Source organism: Conger conger, chromosome 6 (genome assembly GCF_963514075.1).
Source record: "Conger conger chromosome 6, fConCon1.1, whole genome shotgun sequence".
Classification (NCBI taxonomy): domain Eukaryota; kingdom Metazoa; phylum Chordata; class Actinopteri; order Anguilliformes; family Congridae; genus Conger; species Conger conger.
In genome coordinates this window covers 63,384,413-63,406,574 of record NC_083765.1, presented here as the reverse complement: position 1 = coordinate 63,406,574, position 22,162 = coordinate 63,384,413, and the positions used below count along the sequence as shown (strand labels likewise).

Here is a 22,162-nt window from a genome sequence, read left to right as displayed (position 1 = left end):
CTTCAGCTCATCTGCTCCGAGACTCGGACAGAGGCTGAATGCTGCACAGCGCACTACCAGGCCTACGGACACTACCACATAAAACAGACTGCCAGAGAAAGGCCCAAAGACCCTCAATCTAACCACCAATCACAGCCAGCCCTCAATGTAACCACCAATCACAGCCAGCCCTCAATCTTTCCACCAATCACACCCAGCATCGACAGTACTTACTCTATTTCTTTGTTTTGATCATTTCATAAACAAATATCCAAGCATTACATTCAAGGACATTGTCACCAGAAGTAAATCAAATGCCTATTTGAAATAACTTTCAATTCTGGTCAGATTTGCAAACCCCTCTGCAGATAATGGATTCTCTGTGAAAAAGTAATGTTTCCTGTAAAACTTTAGGCAAACAGCAGGAATTATACAGATTCAGGGCCCCCAGATCAGTCCACAGTGACGTAGTTGACTTATTTGATGCAGAATGAGTTGGCTCAATGCTGAGAGTAATGCTGGGGGATGGGACATACGGCACCAGTGTAATCTGTACGGAATACTCACGCTCTGGAGCTGCACTCTCCTGCTGTCCCACAGCTGGAGCAGGGGCTGGAGCTGGCTCTACACCAGGGTCTCCTGCAGGAGCTGGAGATGGAGCAGGTTGTTCTGCTGGAGGTGGAGCAGGTTCTTCTGCTGGTGGTGGAGCAGGTTGTTCTGCTGGAGGTGGAGCAGGTTTTTCTGCTGGTGGTGGAGCAGGTTCTTCTGCTGGTGGTGGAGCAGGTTTTTCTGCTGGTGGTGGAGCAGGTTCTTCTGCTGGAGGTGGAGCAGGTTGTTCTGTTGGAGATGGAGCAGGTTCTTCTGCTGGAGGTGGAGCAGGTTCTTCTGCTGGAGCAGGTGGTGGATCTTGAATGCCACTGCAGCCATTTTCCGCTTGCTCTGAAAAGAGCGTGGAGAGAAAGTGACTGGAACATTCACACTCGGTGACTGTAAATAGTAGCCTAATTCAATTTTTTATACATCGTTTCACATTTTATTATCGTTAAGTCTGATCTCCATTACACCTGTTTGCTGGTTCTCGACCCTCACCTATTTATTCTGCATTGCAGTTAATAAATACTATGAACTTCACTTTTGTGAAGCTATTGGGTTCATGTTTCTGAAGCCTGACAGAAAATAAAATAAGATCAGAAAAACTGCGGGTACTTCCAGAAACATGAATCTGGGTTTTGTTTTCTGTTGAAAATGAGGTCTATGGTTAATGTAAGCTTTACATACTGTTACATCCCTGGCTAGCATTGCACTGCTTAACCCTGTCCTCAAACACAAATTGAAGCCATTCAAATTTCCATATAATTATAGAAAATATTTATTTGTATTGTATTTTGTTATTTTGCTGCTCGTTTGGGCATCTGGTAAGGCTTGGTCCCAGTTGCCTTACTCATTGCCCCAGGACATCAATTACTCTGTACTGAAATATTACAATGGCCCACCCTGAATCCTGCCCACACCACCACCATATTACAACCAGCAGAAGGTCAGTTTACAAGGTTTATATTAGTGCACCTCACTCCAGTCCAATCCAGAGCGTGTGAGCTGTTATCATGTTTTAACAGTCTGCATGCCTGTGATAGCCTTACAAGCATACTTTAGCAAGCATACTTTAGCATAGCGTACATATTTGGCAGCTGACAAAAAGTGCAGCCAAACACCAACCTCCGTGTTCCTTGACCTTGAGCTCAAATTTGACCTTTGAACTGGCAGCGATCACAGCGTAAACTGCACCGTCTTCCTTGGTGATGTTTCTGATGGTGAGCGAGTGCCTATTCCCATCAATGCCGATGACGTATTTATCACCGTTGGTGATGTCTGCGGAGTCCTTCTGCCATTTCACCTTGGCGGCTGGCTTCTCCGTCTCTGCGTTGAACACAGCGTCTCCTCCGATCAGGGCCTCAGTCGTCTTCGGTTTCTTCTTGAAGGCAGAGGCTGGGGACACAGACGGCCAAACTGCTTAACCACAGCTCGCCCAGTCATGCTCTGTTTGGCCTATTCATACGGTATACAAACAGCATCACATCTGCTAATGATGCCTATCCTTAAAGGCATAATGCACTGCTTACGGGCTAGATTTACATACAAGAAATTCGTAGCAGAAAAGGCGGCATGACGAGGGTGTATAGGTGCAGTCGCAGTCTATCAGAAATTTATGAATGTCTTATGTCTTATGAAGGCTACTGTTCATTATGCAGTCAATGAACAGGACTGCCTACTGATCACATTTTGCGATTGAGGTAGATATTAAGATATTACACGGCGCAGTTAAAACACCTGTTAATCTTCACTGCATGTGGCGATATCTGTGTATCTGGTGCCCTGTAAAACTTCATCCAGCGCAGGACAGAATGTGTAGATAATCCAGCTGTTGTGGCAGTTGTCGTTTGAATAAATACAGTGAGATGTAACGTGAGCTTCACTATTGCTGGCGTAGAATGGGATTGTTGTGTGGAAGGTTCCAGAACATCTTTTATTTCTCTATTTAACTCGCAGCATTAAAAACACCAACATAAGCAGGCGGAAGGCCAATTATTTTAATTACTTGCCCCTTTGTAATAATTTCAATGAAGGTGTTTGTAATTGGCCTGACTGTAAATGTTCCCATATTTGCAGTGTATGCATGGGTCCTCACCCAAAAGCAACACCCATCTACTACAGTGTATATCTCCGCTCTCTCCCTGGCTCTAACTGATTCAGTATTCATAGATGATCTCATTACCAGTCTTTCACCGGGGTTTCGGTGGGCATTCTTACCTCTATAATCAAAACTCTCTGAAACAGAAATCTCCAGTCAGCAGTAGCTGAACCTGACATAGTTAGAGGTCTAATCTAAATGAAGACTATTTTATTGGCCGCTTCTCCGCAATCGTGAATAGGAACAACGGAACACATTTTTGTCATGAAGGAAGAGATGACATGTCTTCACTCGGGGCCTGACCTCCCCTGACCGCATGATTCCCTTCGGACTGTTTTCATTCAGCTGTATGACACCACAGTCCATATGACCCACCGTGTCAGGCAATAATCAACGCTCAGCATTCCACCGGTGTTTGAGGTGTCAACATGGCCTCAGTTGGTTTCATTGTACCTTCCAAGTGATCAGAGTGGCAAGCGTCACGATTATGAGAGTACATTTGCCAAGCTGGCAAGCCTTCACAGATGATGAAAGTATCTGACTCACGTCCACTAGCAGTGGTTCACGACTGGTTTTAGCGACCAGCACGCCCCCTTGTCAAGGTATCCATTACACAGTAATGGCGCAACAGAGGTATACTACAATGGCAATTCTCTCAATATCTCAATATCTGTCATTCTTCTCATTGTGATTATGCGTACTGTTGCCCTGTACTGCCTTAGTTAAGCCTAATCATGTTTGTTTCGATTGCAATTATGAATATGCATCTTTTTTCAGTCATTCAGAATTTTTATCTATTGTTTAAAAATTGTTATTTGTGTGATGGGAACAGGCAAACATCAATAGAAAAGAGATACATGCGGGCATGCCTGGGGAAAAAATCATAAACTAAACAAAAACCAAAAAACTAAGTAAGTGGCAAGGACATAGGCTATGAGATGCCCCCAGATCATATTGTCTGTAACAAACAATCTGACAGATCACAAGCTTATAGCCTGAAGTAAATGTGTGGAGAATGTGCCCACAGTCAAAGTAAGAATGAATGCCTGTGGAAGGGGAATACAACTGCCATTCTGCTGGCACCAACTTTTCCCTTGAATGGCATTTTGACCATGTACCCCTTTTGGTGTTTATGTTGTCTTTCCGATGCTGCAACGTTTGGCATGAATCTGGGCCCATGTTAGCTGGCTAGCAGTGGTCATGGTCATGGTCATGGTCGGTGTTGGTGTTGGTGTTGATGTGGTCTGAGTTAGCTGCTGTAACATTAGCCATTAGCTCTGGGTTCTCACTGCTCAGGTAGACCGGATAATGTCCTGGCAGCAGTAGACATGAAACAGCCAATCAGATTAGGGATCTTTTTTTGTGAATCTTATCCTTGCTGCATTTTCAGACGTTCTCGTGTCCGACATACTTTTTCTTGTGTCACTGCACTCTACTCACTCCTGTCTGTGTGGAGTGTGCATGTGTAGCATGGTTAGCTCAGCTAGTTCGCTAGTAAGCACGGATGGTGCAGTGAAAGCGAAGGCTGGTAGCAGGTTATCGCGACAACACTCCCCGGTGACATAACCCTCAAATTCAAAAGAACGTTGTTGCCCTTGGCTAGAGGCGAGTTTGTCTTTAGCTGACTGGTAACGCGTTCGTTCAACAAATATTTGGACAAGTGAGAGGCCGGGGTTCAAATCCCACCTCGGACTCAGGCAATTTCTTCACCGGTTACACATGTTCTCCACATGGGTATTCCAGGTATTCACGCAGCAGCACGGTAGTGATTTCTTAGAGGTAAACGAGGCAAATAACTTGATCATATGGCAACTTATTTGTGTACAGGAGCTTTAGATCAGCAAGTGTCTAAACAGTTGGAAACAATAATATGTTTCCATGAATCTAACTAGACATAGTAAGCTATCAATAATGGATTGGTTCAAGCATTCCATTATCTTCCCACAACTGGAGGCTTTGACTCACCACAGTCCCTGCACTTCTTAAAGGAATGAAATGCTTAGGACTCCTTACAAAAACATTGGCTGTGCTACAACAAGGAGCGCTACAACCAGGCAGTTCATTACAAACTATACAGCCCATTTCTTATCTGTAGGAGGCCTACTAAACATACCCTCACCCATCCTATTTATAGTTGTGGAGCTTGACACGTGCAATAACTTCAAAGGCAGCCTAGAATCAAGACTAGATGCTGGAAGCTTTCTTATACCTGCACTATGGAAGCGATTGAATACACATGACTAGACAGAAAGTGCTGAGATTGTTCATTTCCGGTCCCCTAAAATGGATGTAATTCCGACATGGGTGACACCCAATAACCTTAAATTAAAGGTGACAGTCTGCACTTTAACCTCATATTCAACCCTATTTCATTTCAAATCCAATTACAGAGCCAAAAGAGCATAAAATGTCCACTATCCACCACTGTCCAAATACTTACAGAGTGCACTGTAAGATTAAATTAATTCCATATTCACCAAAATTCACATTGCATATGATTGCATACTCAAGTTAGTAAAGTAGGAAATTCCAGTACATTTATGAGATTCAACTCTGTGATTCCTCATAGGTATGATTCTTTATGACACACCAACCTGCAACACCAATTCAAGGGACCACCATTCTTATGTGTTATGTCCACATCATAGACTGTAGAGCAGATATGGTCAAAGTGACTATGAAGTCACCCTTTGACTTTCCATGGGTTTGTGAAAGGCTTTTAGAATTAATCCACAGAAGTGTGTTTGCACCTTGTGATGTACAAAATGTACACGTGCATGAACACTGCACGGAGGCAAAAGGATATGAAATTGCACATTATCAGACTCCGTTTCATCACTGGAGCAAGAAGGTGCCTGTTACACAGTCTCACTTTCCTCACTCCCCAGACACTGCCAAGGTGAGAAAGGCTTGGCTGGGCAGCAGTGCAGCTGATGAAAGCTTCAGATTTAGCGGAATGGTAATATCCAAAACAGCTAGTGTTTATTTGTCAGTTCAACATTCAGACAGCTCTGGTTCACTGACATCTGATCCGTTTAGGAAAGCACTACCCATCCAGGCTCCCCTTCATTAAATCCGCTCTCAAACCTGGCAAACAATATTCCACATATTCGTTTCTTCGACGACAGCTCTCATGAGAACCACCCCTCATCTGATGTTTCTCTACTTCTCTACTTGAATGAAATAAAACAGAAAGATGGTCTAGAATGATGGTAGCGTTGCCATGGCTAATGCTGAGCTGATTTAGGCATATTGCTGATAGTGATACTGCAACATGCTAAGAATGGCACTGGGATTAACACGGCCATGAAAATTCTCAGCTGACAAAGTGCATTGAGTAACCTGAGCTGGGGTTTACGCTTTAGTCCTGGACAGACTGCACTTTCCTTTGGAAAGAAAACGTAGACAATGACCAGTAATTCACATTCAGTAACTCACATCCAGGCCCCTTAACGTTCATCTATATGACTGAGCTTTATTTTTGAAGATGTTTTAAATATTCCTACATTAGCATGTTTAAAACTGTCCTGCCACCTTTTACCGAGAGACAGAAACAGAAAGAGAGAGAGACAGGGAGAGCTCATGATATTATGTATAAGTTCCATATATTTGGGTTGTATATACACAGTTGTAGTGTTTGGTAATACTTTAATTGGATTTAATCCCATTAAGCATTATTAAAGAACATTGTCACAGGATATTAACACATTAGTCATGTTTAGAATCACATTTTTCCAAAATGAAAGACATTAAATCAAAGCACTGATTAAATGTTTCAAAGTAGATAGTTTTAAGCCACTGGCCAAAGTCTGAAAAAGTCAAGTGAAGATACTTGGAGCCGAGACTTTCTACTTTCGAGGACAGCTTTCAGAAGACCTCCAGGTCAACAGGGTATCTCCACCCTTGGAGGTTCTGGTAAATACAAAAAGCAACGCATATCCCTTTTGGCAGTTCAACAAAAGCTAACCCAATCCACATTTGCTTACCTGGTTTTTTGAGTGGCTCCGGCATGTTTATTGAGTCCTTCTGTGTCTTGAAAGACAGAATTTACAGCCCACGGTCTGTGGCGTTAATAAACCTCTCGACCCCTCTCCCAAAGTGAGGCTGGAGTATCCACCCACCCCTTTTATTTCCCAGTGTGATGGTGCACACCCTGGCTCTCTGCACACTACCATATTTCAGCAGTTTCCTTCCTCAGGCACTTCACCCCATGACAGAGCCCAGGATGGTGGAGTTATATTTAGAAAATGAGAATGACAATGTCCCTCACGCTCTTCAGATTTGACCCCTACCCCATCCTAACCGCCCACCTACGCCCACCCTCCACCCATCCAGCCTGACAAGAACGGGGTGAAGGGAACGAATGCCTCACTACTCCTGGTGAAATAGACCCTTTATCAGCTGGGCACTGCAGTCAAATGGCCCAACTACTTGAGCACTTCCAGGAATACTTCTACGGTGTGTGCGAAAGGGGGGCACCCTATAACATTTTCATATGGGTTCACTGCATCAAAAAATCACTTTCCAAGTGCTGTGATTCCTGACTTGGCAATAAAGAAGCCAAAATAACTTGTTTGAACAATGCTGGCCTTTCCCATAAAAAACAATGTAACATTAAGAGTGGCAGTTCTTATTTTGTCTTCATTGTGGGTATAATTAACCCCAGCCCAGTGGTTCCCAAACTCACAGTCCATCATGCTAGTCTCAGGGTACATGCCAGGCACTCAAGGTGACTTACCCTTTCTCATGAAAAGCTGAATTAAGATAGGCTCACAAATACGGAATTGAAATGTTTATAACACATGACAAAACAACGGCATGTACCCTGAGCCTAACGTGATCCATATAGCACAGTATTCAATTTGACCTGTGTGAATGTGTATGTATATAAAGTTTGTAATAACAATAATTTAAAACAAGTAACGTAAAACTATTTTTTCACATGTGTCCTAAGATCAAACCCACATGTGGGTCCTGACCCACAGTTTGGAAATCAGTGTGTATTGGAGATGTTAGCTCCCCGGCTGGCTGGCGCATAGCAGTGAGGATGTGACAGGAGAGGTGGAGTAAAAGTTAAAGAGAGTGTTTACTGCGGTTTGCAGCCGAGCCTCTCTCTGTGCTCCCTGAGTCCTGCCCTGCTCTGCCTCGCCCACACCACACACACCCTCCTGTCAGCCATCTTGTCCCTGGCCCAACACCAGGAGTGCCTTTTGTGCCGGGGTGGGTTAGGAGGATTCCAACAGGGGCCCTCGGAACACATCAGAACATAGCAATATCTGGAGTGATGGGGCCAAAGTGAGATCGTTTCATGGAGCCCAAAATCCCTGGTGGCCCCTCTGTCAAAGACATCTGCTGTTCTTTTTCTCTTTGCCAATCCGCTTGTTCTGAGCAAGGTTTCGACTGCGTCCTCTGCAGCACACGGCTCACGCTCATGGCCCTGTCACCGTCCAGAGTTATGGAGGCTCTGTCATGTGGATTTCACACCAGCATACCAGCCATTGTGAAACCGTAATAGCACTTGGTTTTTGAGAGGCTGCAGTAGGCCTATAAACAACACAGTCACCTTAATGTCTATATTTTCTCATTTAGGGCCTGTGTTGGCACACCTGACTGAGACTGTGGGAGGTTTTCCTAAATGCATAATGCCGGGAAATGGTGTGATGAGTCTGACTGATCCAAGCGGCACATTAACACCACGAAGTGACGATCGAGGTCATCAGCTGTAAGATGCATTCATGGGATAGCGCCTCGACCCACACAGAGAGCAAACCTTTTCATTATATCGGAAGGCAAATCCATGTTTGGGTCATTCTTTCACTGAAGACAGCTGCTATCTGTAACTGTAACCTGCGGTCCAGGGCCACAGTATTGAAACTGAAACTGTTCTTGAGCCCCTTTGCTGTGATATTCTGGTGTTCCAAATGTAAAACTTGCTCAGAATGTTCCAAACGCCTTTTATGAAAAATGTAATCTTCGGATTTTATATGTGCGTAAAGTTCACTTCCTTACTTTTCCGTAAACACTTGGTAGAAGACACCTGTGTGATCCATCTCACCACTCCTGTTCCAGGGTGGGTGGATAACTTTTTTCATTGAGGGAAAAGTTGAATCTTTAAAAAATTGACATGAATTTCAGAATTATATATTATGTTCCCCTTTTGCTTTAATAGCAATGTGCACTCAAGCGGGCATGGACTCCACACATCAAAATCTGATGATCCATGTTATCCCAGCATTATTTGACAATCTTGTAATGTTACTGAATGCTTGGCTTTTGTCAGTCTTCAAGACTCCCCATAGATGTTCAGTGGGGTTGAGGTCAGGTGACTGTGGATTGTGCAGTACTCCTTGCTCTTCTTTGGTCTTTGAGTAGTTATTTCAAAGCTATGAAGTAACTTTAATTTGTTTAACATTTTAAAATTCTGTTTATTTCCAGGATTATGTGAAAAATCCCAGATTTTCAATGTGACTTCTGGACCCCACTGTATTTTTACTGACGTGGTATGATGAGATAATAATGAATTTAGTGAATATCTAACTGGACGCACCAGGAACCCTTTGGCCTACTTCTTGCAGTGGAATAAGAGATAAATTTATCTCTGCATTAATATGAAATGTCATGGCAAGACATCCTGCAAACCATTAATTCCTCCTTCCCTGCCACTAAACAAACTCCAAACAATTGTGAGAACAGATGGTACAAAGTACTTTCCACGGCATGCAAGGAGATTTAGAATTATTACCTAAATAGACCTCTGGGCTTATTTGGCTCTCCTCCTAACCTGCAGGTGGAGGTCACCCTGAGCCGCACAGTGAGGCTGCAGAGATTTCAGGCTCGTCTCATGTCTCTCTGTGTGGCACTGTGGGTGCCAAAGACCCTGCTCTCCTGAACGTGAGGGAGCCACCTTTTGAATAATAACAGACACAGCATATGCGGGTTCACATAAGTTTAATACTGGCACTCTCTACAACTGGTTAAGCAGATCTCTGGCCTCATTAACAGACATATTGGGGTGGTACCATATGAAATTGCTCAGCAGGTTTTACATATTGCCTGTGACTGAGTTTAGGTGAACATTACTGGATGAATGACATGGAGGGCTCTCAAGCTGAGGCTTCTTATTTTAATGTTCCATACTGACGTAGTTCGGCACTAACAACAATTTAGCCAATGTTCAGTCATTAGTACACTAATTAGGCACTAAATGAGTTTTAAGCCCAGTAAAGTTCTACATGTGCATCAAAGCAAGACTTTAAATGTTATACTTGCAGCGCACACTGCACAAAACCGACAGTCCAGTACCTGGTACTGAACCTATGGTCCCAGACCAAATACCAAATGGTTTTGTTACGAATACGTGTACTGTTACAGCCCTAGATACACCCCGTGGTAATAAATCACATTTTAATGTAAAGATTTTTTATTTAATAAATAGTTCATGAATTACATTCCAAGGAACATTATTACATGTATTCAGCCACTGTATGCCTTAACAATAATAATAATAATATAATAATAATTAGTAGAGAGATATTATACCAAAAACACTATTCAATTACAACTTTACAGTTTTTAAATGAAAATAATTGAACTGATATATTTGTCAAAATGTTCTTGAATTGCCCTCATTGCTACTAAAATGCACTGTGGTCAACACCTTAGTGTGAAGTTGACGATATGGCAGTGTGTATTGTAGGGATGATTCACACCCTTCACGTAGATGAACAGAAAATACAAAAATACAATAATTCAGCTTTATGTCAACTAGAAAATGTGGAAAATATAATGATTAAATTACAATTCAATGGAATGAACCAAAACAACACTTCTCAAGTAATACATTTATTTCCCAGGAAAGCCACACCCCTGTGTTCAGTACTTCAATAGGATAACAAAATATACACTCAGTGTGCACTTTATTAGGTATTTATTCAACTTTCTTTTCTTTTTTTTTACATATTGCTGCTATAGCCTATCCACTCAGGTTTGACACATTGTGTGGTCAGAGATGCTCTTCTGTGTGTTGTAATGTGTGGTTATTTGCATTGCTGTCACTTTCCTGTCAGCTTTGACCAATAAGGCCTTTTTCCTCTGACCTCAGTGACAAGGCATTTTTGGTGCTACTCACTGGATCTCTTTCATTTTTCATGCCATTCTCTGTAAACTCGAGAGACTGTTGTGCATGAGAATCCCAGGAGATCAGCAGTTTCTGAGATATTCAAACCATCCTGTCTAGCACCAACAATCATTCCACGATCAAAGTCACTTAGATCACATTTCTTCCCCATTATGACATTTGGTCTGAAAAACAGCTGAACTTATTGACCATGTCTGCATGCTTTTATGCATTTAGTTGCTGCCACATTATTGGCTGATTCAATATTTGCATTAACAAGCTGGTGTACAGGTGTACCTAATGAAGTGCTCACTGAGTGTATATTGCTTGTTGAACAACATATTTTTCCCTGAGCAATTGTATTTTCATAAAATAAAATAAAATAATAAAAATGACCATTTTAGTCATAGCACATGACCTGCGCCTGTAAGTTAAAACTCCTTTTTATAAAAATGCATTTAGTTGATCTCATCTGTTTTTGTAATAATCTTTTATTTACAATTATAATTACTCATTTGTAACTTCTTTATACTTTTTTTAAATTTTCATTATAATTTAATGTATTATACAATTAGTTACAATTTGTTACAACCATGGTACCATGCCTGTTTTGAATTGCATTTTTCTTTTCTATCATGTACACATTATTATTATTATTATTATTATTATTATTATTATTATTATTATTTTATACTGACTTTGCTCATCTTTGTCAAGGATGCAAATCATTTTGGAGGGCACTATAAATACAGTGTATGAACTTACTATGTCTGTTTTCAGCACTGCTGCAGTGTGCTTTTAATGCACTAATATTTTCAATGATATATCAATAAACAGATTCATTCATTCAATACTCCAAAGAAATTAAGACGGTAGCCTTGTCTGCATGCATGTTTTGCTTTCATTGAGTCGGGGAACTTTCTCTTTCGTTGAGTAATGTCGGGGAACGTTCTCTCAATCCTATCTTTTTTCACCCAAAAGCACACTCCATAATGGGTTTGGCGAAAACAAATACCAAATACTACCTAGCTTAGTATAAATTCAGTGCAGAACTTCTCAGGACGACTCAATTGTACGACAGTTATGTTTAACCAGGTGGGGGCAGTATAAAGATGGATATCGTGCTGTGGCAGACTGAACCATGAGGCTGTGTGAGGCTGTGTCATTTTCACTTCTCTTTTTCATCTTCAGCCATTTCCCATGGTGCACTGCTACATCTTACTCTTACTATACGCGACACGAACCATGGGTCTTCAGTTGTCACAGAATTAATGCTATTTACAATATTTTAACAGAAGAAAAGACAGTATTGCATTACAGAAATATGAATGGTACCACAAAATATTTAGATCAGTAACTCTTTGAAATAATAACCGCCAATTCTGCTAATGATCACTGGGGCGAATCAATTGCAGGGAATTTGCAGCCAATGATTTTAAAGTGCTGCTGTGGTTTCTGTGTTAGCTGGCCTCTCCGCTGGCAGTGACGTGCAGGTGTGGACTCTGCTGGGCCTCACAGGTGCGGATAGATCTTCCTCTCGCTGGACCCCTTCCCCAGCACCTCCCCGCTGAACTGGTAGGTCAGCTTCTTCTTTACCTTCTTCACCTCACCTGTCTTGCCGTAGTTCCGCAGGGCCCGGGCCATCTTCTGATATGTCATCTTCTTGCGGTTGCCTTTCTGCACGCCCCAGCGGTTTGCCAGGGCCTCCTTGTGCTTGGAGGAGAACTGGAAGGTGCCCTTGTCCTTGTCCACCCACCAGATGCTGTCCTTCATGTCCCCGTTCCGCAGGAGGTCCAGCAGGAACTGGTACAGCCGGATCTTCTTCTTGTTGCCTGCGCAGACAGTGCTGCCTGTTACCACTACTGCACTTCCATAAAGACAACATGGAGTTGAGGTTTCTAACACTCAAATGTGTTATGTGTGTGTTTGGTGTGGGACAACAATGCTCAAATCCTCCCATGTAGCAAACAAGCGATTTAATCAGTTTACACTGTGCAGTATCATATAAAGCATAGTATTTCTGTCAGGTACTGATTCATTACATTACATTACATTACATTAATGGCATTTGGCAGATGCTCTTATCCAGAGCGACGTACAGTTGATTAGACTAAGCAGGAGACAATCCACCCCTGGAGCAATGCAGGGTTAAGGGCCTTGTTCAAGGGCCCAACGGCTGTGCGGATCTTATTGTGGCTACACCGGGATTAGAACCACCGACCTTGTGTGTCCCAGTCATGTACCTTAACATTTACAGGCCGCCCGATTCATTTAACGACATGAAATGAACAATATTGTAAAATAAGTTTACACTGTATGGAAATAGATGAATAGTCTGTCGATGATTATCACAGCGCTGGAGCTGTGTATGGGGGCTGTCAGGGTTGCTCACCTGACTCTATCCCGGAGGTGCAGGGGATGCGGTCCACCAGCTCCTCTCCATCCGAGACCTCGAAGGGGGGGCTGTGGCCCCCGGGGTCCTCCTCGTCCGTGCTCCGCTGGGCCGGGGACGGATGGGGGTAGCACAGGTTACGAGAGAAATACGGCATCTGGGGGGTTCACACAGCAGCATCTACGGTTAACAGTGCATCTGGGGGGTTCACACAGCAGCATCTACGGTTAACAGTGCATCTGGGGGGTTCACACATCAGCACCTACGGTTAACAGTGCATCTGGGGGGTTCACACATCAGCATCTACGGTTAACAGTGCATCTGGGGGGTTCACACAGCAGCATCTACGGTTAACAGTGCATCTGGGGGGTTCACACAGCAGCATCTACGGTTAACAGTGCATCTGGGGGGTTCACACAGCAGCATCTACGGTTAACAGTGCATCTGGGGGGTTCACACATCAGCATCTACGGTTAACAGTGCATCTGGGGGGTTCACACAGCAGCATCTACGGTTAACAGTGCATCTGGGGGGTTCACACATCAGCATCTACGGTTAACAGTGCATCTGGGGGGTTCACACAGCAGCATCTACGGTTAACAGTGCATCTGGGGGGTTCACACAGCAGCATCTACGGTTAACAGTGCATCTGGGGGGTTCACACAGCCGCATCTACGGTTAACAGTGCATCTGGGGGGTTCACACAGCAGCATCTACGGTTAACAGTGCATCTGGGGGGTTCACACAGCAGCATCTACGGTTAACAGTGCATCTGGCCACAATGTCCTAACATTCTCCAGTAGCTCTCCTCTCTGTCATCATTATGATTTGGTTTTTGTTACAGACTCTTCACATACACTCAGTGAGCATGTTATTTTTTGGGACTTATTGGTCTTCTGTTGCTGTAGCCTATCCACTTAAGTGGTTTGACGTGTTGTGTGTTCAGAGATGCTCTTCTGCATACCACTGTTGTAATGTGTGGTTATTTGCGTGACTGTCACCTTCCTGTCAGCTTTGACCAGTCTGGCCCTTCTCCTCTGACCTCTCTCAGGCTTTAGCCTGAACTGCTGCTCACTGGATGTTTTTTATTTTTCGCGCCAATCTCTGTAAACTCTAGAGACAGTTGTGCGTGAATATCGCAGGAGAGCAGCAGTTTCTGAGATACTCAATCCACCCTGTCTGGCACCAATAATCATTCCCCCGCAAAGTCCCTTAGATCACACTTCTGCCCCATTCTGACATTTGGTCTGAAAAACAGCTGATCCTCTTGACTACATCTGCATGCTTTTATGCATGTAGTTGCGGCCACATGATTGGCAGATTAAATATTTGCATTAACAAGCTGGTGTACAGGTCTGCCTAATAACGTGGTCAGTGAGTGTATTATCGTAATCATTCAAGCATACTATGGCTTTGCATGAAATGGCACCATCTGTGAATTTATAAGATCGCTTCATGTTTCTTTATATTTCGTATATTTTCTCATTTACTTGTCTGCTGGTAACTTTTTGAGATTTGCCAAACAGTAGGACGAAAAAGCATTTTGTGAACATATCTTAAAATACTGAAATGTGTGACTTTGGAGACCGCAGGCATGCACTGCACTGAAAGAGGAAGTCCATGCTATGCATGTACATGCTGTGAAAAATAAAGACAAAAAACATTGTGGGTAACGCTAAATTAGCAAAGACCTAACTATATACTGTATATGAGAAATGGAAAGCAGAAACAAAGTACAATTCATGAAAGTCAGTTGAACATGCATACCGTCAGTAAACAGCCCATCAGCTATAAAAGTCACTCATAATAAACATTTCTAAGAACATAATTCATGCAATGAATATGTAAATACTGTACATGATAGCCTTTCTCTTTCAGATACCTTATTTTGTTATGGTGTACATTATTTTACATATGCATATGTCATCAGGCACTTGCATATACAGTAAATCATGCGGTACATGAATTGTAAATAAAATATTTAAACAGTAAACCTAATGTTCAAGGCACTGTCCATTGCTGAGGTTACATGGTGACATGTAGTGGTAATTTCATGTGTTTGTAATGTTACAGAACTCTGTGAGAAGCAGAGGCAATGTGCAAGCTGTTCAGAGCCTCAAACCTCTAGTTTTGCAATTCTGGTCAGAAATGGTGACTGTCTTTGGTGTCTAACCCAAGATGGCAGCGTCAGAATTACCACTGCGTTAGAGATTTTATAGTCTGTCTGTCAGTCTGGTTGTTGTATGAAAAGTAGTCGTGTTCACTGCTTATTTTACATCATTGTTGTATATGTACATATTTCACATTTATAGTCATAATTCGTTTTTTTTAATATATAAAACTCTTTTGACAAATCAGCACCAAACAATTGATTCAGTAATGAAAGCAGTTTTTAGAAATGAGTTTGAATAGTTTCAATATTTTATGCAACAAACAATAAAAAGGATTCACAAATAAAAAATACTTTTTGCACATGAACATTGTGACTGCAATCCCCTTGAAGCTATGTGAGGTTATACATCTTCAGCATTGGCTGCTCTGCATCATTTTCCTGTACAAAAGTGCACAAAATGAACATTGCAACTCCCAATAAATTGAACTATGGTTTAGAGTTTTTCTCTGTAGATATTGAGGTTGGGGAAGTCTTTAGTTAGACGTGTGTCTCTTTCTTTCTGGTGGCCACCTGCAGCTGCCCTCCACTCCCTCTCTGCTGGAGCGTATGTCCCAATAGGGAGCAGTTAAGTTGGGTAAATGAGGTGAGTCCACAGCCCAGCGGTTGGTGATTCTGCACAATCTCGCCGCATCCCAGGAGGATGCGTCGTAGCTTCTGTCCACAGTCAGGAAAAGTCTGCATTGAGCAATCCGCCTCGCACAGACCCACAAACCGGTCCGTTCCCAGCTCTGACACTCCCACTCTACTTCCTGCAGCATCTGTTTTTCAATTGTCTGTTAATAAATGTTTTATTTTTATCTCTGCAGTCTCCCTTCGTACAGTATTTGCACATTTCTGACCATCTGTGTTAGATCGTCTGGCAGGCCGTTTGTTTTCAGACCAGGGGGATGAAGACTACAGCTGGTATGAACGCGATAATGCTTCTATTGAAACGATAAACAGAAAAGGCTGTTCTTTATCCAACCTCCTCTATTTCACTTTGCTGTCGTATTTTTATTAAGAAATGTGCAAAAGTTAGTACTTTCATGACAATTAAGTAAGAAAGTGGAATTCGCAAGGTAAAGATGTTTTGTGGGTCTGTGCTGTAAGCCAACAGGGCATTTTCTGTGGCATTCCTTACAGTGTGTTCTTTTTTATGGCTTTCTCAAATTGTTCCTTATGTTTCTAAAATTGTTCCAACTGTGCTTTTAAAGGACAATAGAACTGAAAATCATCAGAAATGTGCTCATTTGGGTCGGTCAAATGTTAAGCAACTATAAAGGTTGTACGCTTCCTGCAATATTAGTCACATGGATATGAGTGTGAGAAACCCTGGGCCATGTGATCATGTTTGTGTGTGTGTGTTTGTGTGTGTGTGTGTGTGTGTCAATAAACAGGGGCTGGACAAAATAATGGACAAAACGTTGAGCTACTTCAATCACAATTACAAAGGCAACTACACATGTGAGTCATATTAGGCTGAATGGCAATGAGTATGAAAGTATAAAAATGTCAGCTAAAAGAGGCCTGACAATTGGCATCATGGTATATGAGTTTACAAAGCAGCTAGAGGCAGCTAGCAGAGTTCCAATGAGGCCAAGATCTTAATATCCGAACAGCCAAATTGTGTGGCAGCAGTGCAATGCATACAGTCATGTAGATACAGGTCAGGAGCTTCAGTTAATGTTCACATCAACCATCAGAATGGAGGAAACATGTGATCTAACTGACTTTGACCGTGGAATGATGGTTGGTGGCAGACAGTGTGGTTTGAGTATCTCAGAAACTGCTGATCTCCTGGGATTTTCACGCACACTAGTCTCTAGAGTTTGCAAAGAATGGTGCAAATACCAAAAATAAAATCCAGAAACAGCAGGGCCACTATTCACAAACCTAATTCACGAACCTTGCACGTCTTCCCCGACCATGACCGCTTATGAAGAACACGCCCATAGGCACTTCATATAAATTAAAGAATAGTCTAGAAATATTAAGAGTGGCTTCATGAAAAAAATTCATTTCTTCCATGGCTTCCTCAATCACCAGATCTAGAGCAGTGTGTGAAGTAGATTTTCCATCCCCTTCATCCCTCAAACGACTACAAGTTTTCATTCCTTTCTTTCCTATCCCAATATACATGTATGAGACCATTCCACAAAGACCCTGCCGTATGGGTATTAATACGTTTTTATGTGAAGCAGATTGGCTACAGCAGCAGAAGACTACACCGGGTTCCACCCCAGTCAGTTAAGAACAAGAAGATAAGGCCATGATTGGCATGTGATCACTAAAGCTGCATGCTTGCAGATTTGAAAAATGTTGCATGGTCTGATGAATTTTGCTTTCTGTTGTTACATGAAGATGGTATGGTAGGGTCAGGCTTTGGTGTAAACAGGATGAAAGCGTGGATCCATCCTGCCTTGTGTCAACAATGCAAGTTTCTGCTGATGGCGTAATGCTGTGGAGAATGTCGGCATGCATTAGTCCCAGTAATACCATCTGACTGCTGCAGCAAACCCAAGCATTGCTGCTGACTATGTCTTCCCTTTATGGTACAATCCACCCTTGGATGGCAACTGACAATGGATATTTCCAGCCGATTTGTCTCTAGAAAACTTGCTTTTAAATAAACAGAGTTGCACAATGCAGCCTGGTCTTATGCTGTCTGACTCGATCATGAATCATAAACTCAATGCTGCGGATGCCACAAAATGTTATTGCTACCATAATACACTACAGCTTGGTAACCAAACTGTCTGTATTAATACTTAACACAAAATAATGTTTATCATTAATATGAAATATTAAAATATGAAATGAAGGTAAAATATTTTGAGCATCCTATGATCTCACATTTTATATGTACATGTCGTGCTTTTTTATGACAGTGTTACATGTGTGATAAAAATATATGACTGAAGCACAAGGACTAGTAAATTCAAGTTTTCTCCGCATCAACAGTTCTTAAAACCTGCAGAAGATTCTGGAAATAAGCACATTCAATGTTCAGTAGGTGGTGAGAAGCACAACCCATCCGTGACCAACACAAGGCCTACCAGCCTGTAAGCACACAGCAAACTAAGGCAGTTTGGGCTTTATCTTCTTCTATATCTGAGACATATGATATGATATTTTTTTACATAATACATATATTATGAACTGGTGTTGTTTCAGATAAAAAATAAAAATAATTAAAGCAACTCTGAATAATCATGCATAATGAATATAGTTCCTGATTGTTGTCATACATTATTAATTTGACGCTATTAAGCTTAACTTTTGTTTAAAATACAATTTTAAAAATGTGAAATAGACTATAAAGGATATTTGGTTTCTTTATATGAATGTGGTAGATATATGCAAAATGGACTCTTATTGTTGTCCTTTTTAAAGGTCTGGCTAAACATAGAATACTTTTGAATAAAACAGAAGTAGATTACATTTTGCTTTTTAAACGTATAATTTTGTAATTTCATTTGTAATTAATACATTTCTTTTTGAATTAAACATGAAAGCCTTAGCCTAAAAAACAACTTTTGAATATGATTTTATATATTTTTTGCATATGATTTTGGATTGAATTATATATTTTTTTTTAATGGAAACTTTTGTATATTATGTAAGAATCATATGTTGCAAAGCACAGAGAGCAGCTCAGACAGGGTCATAAAATAGATCAACTGTAGGGTGACCAGGTTCCCTTGAGGAATGTGTATACCATGCAATGAGAACATACAATAATGGCAAATAGAATAGAAACAGCAATATAAAAGCCCATTAAAATATACATTGAAATATAGTAAGATATATGTTGTCTCAAAATAAGCTGGACACATGCAATGGGCTGAAATACAGAGCTGTCTGGTCACCCTAATTGACAGGTTCACACCGAAAATAAAAGAAACAAACATTAGCCAAGCACATCACATGTAGTTTTGTCGCAAAATGGACTCCTCCTCAAGTCAAGCTACTGCACACGCAGCATTCACAGCTGTGCCTGTGACCTACACAACCTGGAGGAACCTCAGCTGTGGGGCAGGTTTGGTGGGGGGATTACGGAGGGGGTGGGAAAAAAAGAGGAATTGGTGAATTACCTGCGGGGGTAATGCCAGGTGATGAGGCCCAAGGCCAGGGTCTATGGTGGAGTGCATGGGCTCCATATCTGTATACCGGTGCAGGGGGATGTGTAAGGGTTGCACACTCTGCAGTTCTGTGAAGTGGGTTTGTTGGGGGGTCTCAAACTCGCCGTGGGGCATGTGATGGGGGTCCCAGCCGTAATCTGGGGCAGAGCAGGGGAACGGGAAACTCTGTCAGAGAACTGAAGCAGAAGCTCAAACCATCTCTAAGCATTAGGCTTACACTCTAATGTTGAATCTTGCCTGAAGGTAAGGACTACAATATGTTAATATAAAAATGTTACCAGAAGCTAGAGAAAAAATTATGAAATATTGGCAGCAGCGTGACTTCACTCTGCCTAAAACGAACATTAAAACAAAACCTTGTCACTGTGTACGTATTACTTATGTACAATGTACCCCATACTGTACAGGCTAAACAAAGGTTCCAGCAATGTCTTATTTTTATTGCTATTTTCATACCAGCCAGAATATGCTTCAGCCTTAAGCTTCAGCTTTCAGTAACAATCCTGCGTTGTTTGTTTCATTTGAAGGAACTGATGACGCTTTTTGCCAAAAACAAGAGCATATTTATTACTTATCTTCCTACTGACCAAATTTTGAAAGCAATGAAATATAAAACAATTAAACTAATCAATCCAAAAGCACAGGCATGTGATTCATTTATATTTCACGCACCACTGTCCTGTTTTCTCAAGTCTTCCAATTAAAACATTCTGAAACAAAAATGTATCATTCTTAAAAAATATATTCCTGTATCGTACAATTTTTTCACATGGATACAGTACCATGTAGTTAAAAAAAACTACTGCATAGCAATAAGGCGTGCCGAGGAATAGCTTAAAACATTAAAGGTAAAAAAAAAATCATTGATGTCCTTAAATCCACCTGTGATTGCACATCCAGCATACTGCACACACAGAAATAAACAACAATAAACATAAATTATTATTATTCCTCCAAAAGTGAATATGTGTTAAATTCAGTCAAATAAGGATCAATTGCACTCTAGCGTACTGCTCAAACGGACAGTGTCCAATTACAATAAAAATAAAAATGTAAAAATCATGTAAAAATCTGTAGAACAATGTTAACAAGGGATAACTTTTTTATCTGATCCGTTTTCTTCGATCCTTGTACTACAGGACCAGTCCACTTACTGTTATGCCATTTGCAATCAGAGTACTTCAGAATAAAATCCGTTTATCTTAATAGAATAGATCTGTTTATTTTACCAGGGCAAAATGTGCCTGGAACAAACGTGAAGACATGGGTCAGGATTCAGTATATTCCTGCACATCTTACCACTTCTCTACCATTACAAAATCAACTCTGAAGACAGGAATTATAAGTACGGTAAAACTGATACAACAACTAATACTACTCCTACTACTACTACTACTACTACTACTACTAATAATAATAATAATAATAATAATAATAATAATAATAATAATAATGTTACTATTTGTCTGTAGAAAACTTGAACTTACCTCCATGACTTTCTCCATCACTGTTGGAGTATGGATAATATTCTAAAGGTGGTCGATAGATGTCTGGGTCATAGGGAATCATTTCTTCTAATGGCTTTAAAACAACAGAAGTAGATATGTATTCATAAATCATATGCAACATGTGGGAAAAAAAGTACATGTGGCAAACATACTTTACATTTACATGACATTATTATCATATTATGATAATGGATCAGCTTTTGTACTGTATACTGTATTTGTGTCTTCATTTTCATTGTGGATGTGAATGGCATATTATTGCACAGTCTTCAGAATTTAATAGCAGAGATATGCAAATAGATAACTATGTTTAAAATATTATTCAAGAGAGAAACATTTTTAAATACCTATAATTACAAATTCAGCTGAAGAATGACCATGTCGTGTGCATGGGGAAACAGACCAGTACTATTTTATAAAACAATTAGGATGTAGGACACTCATCTCTTTCCTTCTGTTCTTTTTAATTTTGTATAATTCTCTCCTTATCCATAACATCTCTCAAATTTCACTTTCAAATTCTAAACTGGTAAATGTTCGGTAAACAACATCCGCCACTGAATTAGTTGAATATTCATTTTACAAATTCCCTAACTGTCAACCAGGCCTGCTGAAATGCCTTTAAAATACAGACATAGAGCTGTGTTGGAACACATTGAGTGTATACTTACAGGTGGAATGAGGTACCCCTCCATCCTGTATGCATGGAGCATTAAGTCTTCTCTGTGAAATATACCGCGCTTGCAGGGCTTCTGAGTCTTTCAAAATTTTGCCAAGGCCATTGCATAACTAAGAAAATTTCCTCTACAAATGAACGCTGAAGGGTCTCCTTTGCCCTATTGCAGACTGCTCACCACTGGACAGCCGAAACGCAGAGCTCCAACATACCTTCAGCAGACTACATGTGTTATTAGCAACACAGTGGCAGTGGTGAAAGAGGGCCTTTTAAATTTTACTTCTTTTTTTGTGCTGTTCCTGATTGTGTGTGATTTGTCAGGTGGAGATACAGTACAGCATGACTCTTCAGATCTGCCAGTGGCCAATCACATCAAAGCCCATTGTTTTACTTAGCCAGTCTTTTCTTATATGTTTTCATATATTCATTGTTACTTATTTTAATAAAAATTGATTCTGTCTGTCTGCACGCTCTTACGCACGATTTGAATGCCTAGTCCAAGCACTTT

At 41.2% G+C, this 22,162-nt stretch overlaps 2 protein-coding genes across 2 annotated transcripts in view; both read right to left on the bottom strand.

The window, feature by feature from the left end:
• mybpc3 (myosin binding protein C3) overlaps nt 1–6,827 on the bottom strand; it is a 60,248-nt gene extending 53,421 nt beyond the window's left edge. The window contains exons 1-3 of the mRNA XM_061244782.1: nt 6,655–6,827; nt 1,696–1,965; nt 547–918 (exon numbers count right to left, since the gene is read on the bottom strand). Coding sequence (XP_061100766.1) covers nt 547–918; nt 1,696–1,965; nt 6,655–6,679 — 667 coding nt within the window. The 5' untranslated portion in view covers nt 6,680–6,827. The remainder of the gene's footprint in view (nt 1–546; nt 919–1,695; nt 1,966–6,654) is intronic.
• Nucleotides 6,828–9,599: 2,772 nt separating this feature from the next.
• Nucleotides 9,600–22,084, bottom strand: LOC133130608 (transcription factor PU.1-like). The gene is made up of 5 exons (XM_061245293.1): nt 21,650–22,084; nt 20,958–21,051; nt 19,423–19,607; nt 13,177–13,333; nt 9,600–12,616 (listed from the first exon to the last, which is right to left on the bottom strand). Exons 1-5 carry the CDS (start codon nt 21,689–21,691, stop codon nt 12,297–12,299), a joined length of 798 nt encoding a protein of 265 aa, XP_061101277.1. The 5' UTR covers nt 21,692–22,084; the 3' UTR covers nt 9,600–12,296.
• Nucleotides 22,085–22,162: the final 78 nt, after the last annotated feature.

What these genes read in the sequence shown, in the direction of transcription:
- LOC133130608 (XM_061245293.1), bottom strand. Translation starts at nt 21,691, where the DNA reads ATGCTCCATGCATACAGGATGGAGGGGTACCTCATTCCACCT. An exon ending in ACCTGGCATTACCCCCGCAG is followed by an intron (nt 13,334 to 19,422) that starts GTAATTCACCAA and finishes TGAACCCCCCAG; the next exon opens with ATGCCGTATTTCTCTCGTAA. An exon ending in CACCTCCGGGATAGAGTCAG is followed by an intron (nt 12,617 to 13,176) that starts GTGAGCAACCCT and finishes CTGTCTGCGCAG; the next exon opens with GCAACAAGAAGAAGATCCGG.